At 36.7% G+C, this 7,600-nt stretch overlaps 1 protein-coding gene across 1 annotated transcript; it reads left to right on the plus strand.

The window, feature by feature from the left end:
- Nucleotides 1–2,707: 2,707 nt before the first annotated feature.
- Nucleotides 2,708–7,600, plus strand: LOC130726991 (probable methyltransferase PMT11). Its single transcript, XM_057578309.1, has 9 exons — nucleotides 2,708–3,495; nucleotides 3,793–3,942; nucleotides 4,071–4,341; nucleotides 4,542–4,652; nucleotides 5,199–5,358; nucleotides 6,264–6,521; nucleotides 6,610–6,732; nucleotides 6,854–6,931; nucleotides 7,116–7,600. The coding sequence occupies exons 1-9, from the start codon at nucleotides 2,824–2,826 to the stop codon at nucleotides 7,321–7,323; spliced, it is 2,031 nt and encodes a 676-aa protein (XP_057434292.1). The 5' UTR covers nucleotides 2,708–2,823; the 3' UTR covers nucleotides 7,324–7,600.

Raw genomic sequence — 7,600 nt, forward strand, 5'->3', positions numbered from 1 at the left:
ATGAATTAAACGTGTGACACGTCTTTTGAAAACCGTTTTTCTTACAAAGGAACATTCTTTTGAAAACAAAAGTATATTCCTAATAATACAAATTTAATTTTTTAATTTTCTACTTTATTGAGTCATCAATATGCACCAATGAAAAGTCATCAATATTGACCAATCAAAATCAAACATTTGGAAAATCATTGTACCAACCAATAGTTGAAAACCATGTAGAATTTAAAACACAAGATGACCCACTTTGGTGGATGTGCTTTATATATTATTAAGACTAGTGCGTTGCACGAAATTTTATGTTATATTTTTTAATAAATAAATTAATTTTATGTTATATTTTTTTAATAAATAAATTAGTTTTCATATATATAATTTAAATTATAAATAAGTCAATCGTGTATAAGTCAACCATATAATAATATATGAAGAGAAAAATGAAATAAATAAATGAAATTATGTTGTATATATCAAACAATTTCAAAAAACTTCTTAAACACTACATTTATAGTACTGACCTATTGTTTGCCCGAATCATCCAGTTAGGGATGAAAATTTTCACCTGCATGTGGGGATTACCCCATTTGGGGACCCGATCTTGGGAAATTTTTTTTCCGTGAGGGTGGGGGTGGGGATCACCCTCCTCGCCCCATGTGCATAGGTAAAAATTCATTAATACCCTTAATAATAAAGTCAAGTAGCTAATAAAAAATATAAAGGAGCATAAACGTAGCCAATTAGGCACTACTTCAAAATTTCAATTTGAACAACATATTCTTAATGAAGATAAAAATGTTATTGAGGTAAAAAATATGTGGTTTATATATTTAAACTTTTGAGGTCTAGGTATAAATTTATGCATTTTTTATTTTATTTTTAATGATATATTAGTGATCCCAATGGGGATCCGTGGGAGCTGTGGGGAGGTGGGGATGACGTGAAAATTCACCCCGCTACGGGATAGGGAGTGGGGATGGGGACAGAGAAGGGATGCGGGGATGGGGAGTGGGGAGACCCTCCTCGTCCCCACCTAGTGCGGGTACCATCTCTGTATCCAGTATACAAAGTTTAAGACTCTTTCTTGAATGTATTGTAGAGAGAGGTAAATATAACTGACTATGAGTGTAGAGGGGCCTCAGAAGGAAGAGTCCAACCTGAGATAGTGTTTGTCCTTGCATTTGTTTATGGTCATCGTGAAGCATACTGCAATTGGAAATTGTCTTCTTTCTGAATTTAATTGGAAATATGAAATTAGAATGGTCTTGGTTCCTTCTTGAAATGTGTACTTTTGTCATTAGCATGTGTTCCCGTGATAACAGTTGCACCAATAGCATGTTCACCAAGTTCATCCACAATTAACCTGGTTCCATTGCGTAAACCTGCTGCTTGGTCTATATTTCTCAAAAGAATGATTGGAGTACCTACTTTCAATAATAGTTTGTGGTTAGTGATTCCTAAGCTTTTAGTGTTGTTCAAAAATTCTATTATAAACCACTCACCCTCAATTTCAGAATCTTCATCAAATCACAAGGCAGAGTCGGAGCTCAGATATTCATGTTATGGTGCAGCTACCATGTCAAGCATGTAAGTGTTTATCATTTTAATAGCCTCCAGTGTATGGGCAAAACTTACATACAGTTGCTTAGGTCCAGTTTTTCAATCAAAATTTGACATTTTGGATTTCTTTTTTCCACTTTGGATTTCTTTTTCCACATCAGATTTAATAAAATCCCATCCACCTTGAACCCTAAATCTGAAATAGCAATTATCGAAATGCTCCATCTTCAATTTCAACAACAGCAAAACATTTGAAATGCTCAATCTCAATCACCGAAAGAATACATGAAAAGTTTAATTGCCTTTAGAAATTGGCAATGAAGATGATGAAGACAGCAAAACGCTGTTGGAAAAGACAACAATCGCGACCACATGTGCACTTCCCTGGAACCACCGCGTTCGAATTCGACGACGATGATAGGTTCGACGATAATAATTTCAGCCTTCAATCTTGGAAAAACTTGGAATGTCAACATTTATTGATTTATTTAATTACTGATTTATTGACTCATTAAATTTGACCAATGAAAATTAAACAATGTGGACCAATCAGACGATGTCATTTGGAAATTCAATGGCAACAACCAATAGAATGCAAACATGTGGAAATTATGTAGCAATGTGGCCCACTTTGGTGGATGAGCTTTATATATTATTAAGATATGTAATAATAATGATAGAATAAAAATGAATTATGCACGAGTGGAATATCCTAAGAATAATGATTCATAGACATAGGAATAGTAGAAACACCCCAAACACCCATTTTTCCTGCGGATTTGGCCAAATAATACACTGAACTAACCACCTAAATACACATGACTAACCATAAAGCACATAACCGTGTAAACTCAGTTGAAATTCCTAAATTCAATTTTACACGATTCTGTGCTTTATGGTTAGTCATGTGTATTTAGGTGGTTAGTTCAGTGTATTATTTGGCCAAATCCCTAATTTAGGAATTTCAACTTTACACGGTTATATGCTTTATGGTTAGTCATGTGTATTTAGGTGGTTAGTTCAGTGTATTATTTGGCCAAATCCACATGAAAAAGGTGTGTTTGGGTGTTTCTACTATTCCTATGTCTATGAATCATTATTCATATCCTAATTGAATCTCTTTCATTTTAAGACTCCATCTTCTGTTGACTAATGGGATGTCACCCTTAAAAAAACACAACAAAGATCTGTAAGTAGTACACAGTACACACACTCTTGTCGGTGTCTTGCTCAAAAGGAAGGATTTTGACTCGTACCCATTTCGATGAAATGAAATCACCAATCAACATCGATTTTCTCCGATCAACCCTCGCCGTCAAGCTCGCCGCGTTCTTCCTCATCGCCGTCACTTTCTTCTACTTCGGGAAGCACTGGTCCGATTCCGATGGCTACAACCGCCAGCTCATCTTCTTCAACCAGGAACCCGACCCGGATCAGAATCTCAATCTTGTTGTCTCCACATCCCCGAATTTCAACAAAGTTTTCAATGTCTCTGAACTCGTTGATCTCAATCCACCGCTTCCGCCGCTGAAGAAAATCCAACCACCGTCGCCGCCGCCTCCTCCATCCCCTCCGCCACCTCCGCCGCCGGTCGAGAAATTCGGGATCGTGAAGGAGGATGGCACGATGTCAGAGGAGTTTGAAGTTGGGGATTTCGATCCGGAGATGGTGGATGATTGGGTGAACGAAACGCAGGTTGAGAGGGAGGGTTCTTCTGCTGCTCCCAAATTTGCCATCAAGAAATTCGGGTTGTGCCCGAAAACCATGAGTGAGTATATACCTTGTTTGGATAATGAAGACGCGATTCGGAAGCTGCCTTCCACGGAGAAAGGGGAGAGGTTTGAGCGGCATTGCCCAGAACAAGGTCGTGAGTTGAGTTGCTTGGTTCCTGCACCCAAAGGGTATCATGCTCCAATTCCATGGCCCAGAAGCAGAGATGAGGTCAAAATGTTACTATCTTTGTGCATGTTTGGAAACTCGCTTCAGAACCGCGGGCAAAACCAAAATCACAGTGGACAGAGGCAACTTCCCTTAGCATTTGCTTTCGTCCACCATGATTTTGGTTTCACCTCGGTTTTCGAATGAGTATTTTAAACATGTGTTTTATTCTTTTTTTCTTCCAATTAAGCCAAATGGGTCCTATTTCTAGTTCTAATTTAGCTTATTTTCCTTTTTATAATTATGGTGTTTTCATAATAGAGTGTGTGTGTGTGTGTGTTTCTTTTTTTGTTGATGTAGGTATGGTTCTATAATGTTCCTCATACTCGTCTTGCTGAAGATAAAGGAGGCCAAAACTGGATTTACAAACAAAAGGATAAGTTTAAATTTCCAGGAGGGGGTACGCAATTTATACACGGGGCAAATGAATACTTGGACCATATATCTAAGGTCATTATTACATTACATGCTTTGGTTTTGCCTTTTATTTGTTTATTTGTTATTATTATTTGGGACAATGTAGCCTTATAGGTGCATCTTACAGGTATCTATCTGATGTTGAATATCTGCGTTTGTAGATGATTCCTGAGATTACATTTGGTCAGCATATACGAGTTGTTCTTGATGTTGGCTGTGGTGTAGCTAGTTTTGGTGCTTACTTACTGTCACGGAATGTCGTTACTATGTCTGTAGCTCCGAAAGATGTTCATGAGAATCAGATCCAGTTTGCTCTTGAACGTGGTGTCCCAGCAATGGTGGCAGCATTTGCAACTAAACGTTTATTATATCCAAGTCAAGCTTTTGACTTGATACACTGTTCACGGTGTAGAATTAATTGGACTCGAGATGGTAATTGTTTTTCTCTCTTTATATAGCATGCAATAATTCTTCGTAATAATGAGTAGAAAAATGGTACGGAGAATCAGAGAGGTATTTAATCAACCATTAGAGACAGAGAATGCATGTTGGAAGTCTGAACTGCCAGTTTCATAATTGTCAATGTTTTTATTTGCATTATGATGCTTAAAACTTGTTTATTTGTGGTGAAGATGGGATATTGCTGCTTGAGGTTAATAGGATGCTAAGAGCAGGAGGGTACTTTGTCTGGGCTGCCCAGCCAGTGTACAAGCATGAGGAAGCTTTAGAAGAACAATGGGAAGGTATAGTTTCTTTTGAGAGTGAATTTATTGAAGTTTTCTAGTTATGGAGTTATTGTATTTAAGGATTCCTCAATTTTGTACCTTTGTCTTAATATTAGCATTTTCTGACATGATGTATATGACAAATTCTTTTTACCATATCTTCCATCTGGGTCCTAGGACGACTGATGGAATTAACATGCATTGATTGCATTCTGTTAATGATCAAGCTTTCACCTAGACTCTCAACACAACAGTTTGTTTGTTATTCAAGGAAAAAGTGTGATATTTTGCATTCTTGTTTATTGTTCTTTATAATTCATTTGTCATTCTGATTCTTATATGCTATGACTTAGTTGCATGCTTAAGGAGAGACATCTTAAACTGTTATGGTGTTAATTACCTGCTTATCTGCTCCCGCTTTCATTCTCAAAACAGTTACTTAGGCTATTTTTCTTGAACGGACTTGAATAGTTAACAGGTTTTTAGTGTTTTTTCTAACTTATTAGCACTAAGAGTGATGTCTGCACCTACTATGAGTGTAACAATGGATTTTGTTGATTCCAGAGATGCTTAATCTTACCACTCGACTCTGCTGGAAGTTTTTGAAAAAAGATGGGTACATTGCAATATGGCAGAAACCTTCTGACAATAGCTGCTATCTTAACCGTGAGGCCGGAACTAAACCACCACTGTGTGACCCAAGTGATGATCCAGACAATGTTTGGTATTGTGTTCAAGCCTTTCAGATCTTTGATGATTACATATATATATATATATTCGTCCATTTATGTAATTCTCATTTAAAAAGATGTGGAAATTTGCCAGCAAAGCATTCTTATATGTAGAGATCATACAGCTTTTCAGGATAAAACCCGAGTAAAAAATAGGTGCATTTTGTCATCAGGGATGTTAAAACACCTACTGAGATAAGGCTTTTGTTGTTGCTGGATGTTAATAAAACACCCTAATGAAGTAGAATAGGGTAGTTACCTCTTTTCCATAGAAGAAGGAACTGAAAAATAATTTCCTTTCGGATAAATTTGATGAAGTATTAAACTCAAATCAGACTAAAATAACAATGAACTATCTTGACCATGATCCACAGTTAATAGAACTATAGAAGCTGTCATCAATTACGAATTTTAATCTAATCTGTACTTTCTTCTATTAGTTTGGCCTTTTAGGTGAATTACTTAAGCATATTCAAAGTTGTGACTAACAAGAAACTTAATCTTCCCCTCTTAATCCTTCTGTGGGGATAGCGAAACAAACTGAGATAAGAAAAAAATGGAAAAAGACATTAAATGATGGTGTGTAAGGAACTAAGAATGCAGCAATGGTTATTTCAATGTTACTGTTTTTTTCGTTTGTTAAAAGATTATATCATCTCATAATTAAATGTGCAATTCCACAAAAGACCAAGGAAGGAAAAAAGTTGGTTGGGTTGCCCCTTCTTTGAACGTGCAATGTTGCTCTTGACACCACACTACTCATGGGAAAGAAAACTAACGAGTTGTATTGATTATTTTGAGTGAAGCTTCATGATGCCTTTTCATCCATCTTTTTGTGATTACCAAAATTTGATGGTTTAAGTTTTTTGATTTTTTTTATTATTTGCTTGACTAATAGGTATGTAAATCTACAAGCATGCATCTCTGAATTGCCTAAGAATGGATATGAAGCAAATGTTATTGCATGGCCTGCACGTTTGAAAACCCCACCTAATAGGATCCATAGCATAAAACATGATGCCCTCATATCCAGAGAAGAGCTTTTCAGGGCAGAGTCAATGTACTGGAATGATATAATAGCAAGCTACGTTCGTGCTTGGCACTGGAACAAGATGAGATTACGAAATGTTATGGACATGCGAGCAGGTTTTGGAGGGTAATGTTTATGTCTTATTAACTTCCTCATTATAAATATAGATTTGTGATTTTCCAAGTACTATTTTTGATATATTTGTATTTTACAGATTTGCAGCAGCTTTGATTGATCTCAAGCTTAACAGCTGGGTTATGAATGTTGTTCCGGTTAGTGGCCCAAACACCTTGCCTGTTATATATGACCGTGGATTGATTGGAGTTATGCATGACTGGTATGTCACCCAACTTATTTAAGTTATATTAAATAAAGGTTTGTCAATGCGGTCCTGTGGTTTCTAAATTCCACATACTAAGCTATTCCGCATGTAATAAGATTTCATACATATAATACAGGTGCGAACCGTTCGACACCTATCCGAGAACCTATGATTTATTGCATGCCGCAAACCTGCTTTCTGTTGAGAAGAAAAGGTACCCTCCTTTTCCCCACTTGTTAGCTCACTTATGTCTTTCCTGGCTAATAACTATTGTATTAGGGCTAATTAGAAGAACATGTGTGTATTTCGGCACCATGAAACCATTCGAAATTGTTATTTCATGATGCATTGTTCATCCATGTCTATTCTTTACCATTTGTTGCATCTCTATCGACCAGATGCAATGTCTCATCAATTATGCTTGAGATGGATCGGATACTAAGACCTGGTGGAGTTGTATACATCCGTGATTCTCTTTCCATCATGGATGAACTTCAAGAGATTGCCAAAGCCATGGGTTGGCGCGTGTCATTGCGAGAGACATTTGAGGGGCCTCATGCAAGTGAAAGGATCTTGGTCTGTGATAAGCACCTGCTACATGCTTGAAGTCATAGGGTATATGCAATTTTTATTTACATTGATCCTGCAATTGGGAAGTCAACAGAACATGGGAAAAAATCATACATTTGAGATAAGTATTATTACTTCCTTCCAACGTTGCTAGGTGGTGAGTTTGTTTACTGATACTGCTAGGCATAAGATCCCTGCAATTAGATGGGTCAAGTGAAGTGTATCATTTAGCTTATTTGTAAAATTCAATTTATTTGTATATTCCAAAGCACTACGTCATCTGCTATATTATTCAATTATATGTTCACTCCAA

This window comes from Lotus japonicus, chromosome 6, assembly GCF_012489685.1.
Source record: "Lotus japonicus ecotype B-129 chromosome 6, LjGifu_v1.2".
Classification (NCBI taxonomy): domain Eukaryota; kingdom Viridiplantae; phylum Streptophyta; class Magnoliopsida; order Fabales; family Fabaceae; genus Lotus; species Lotus japonicus.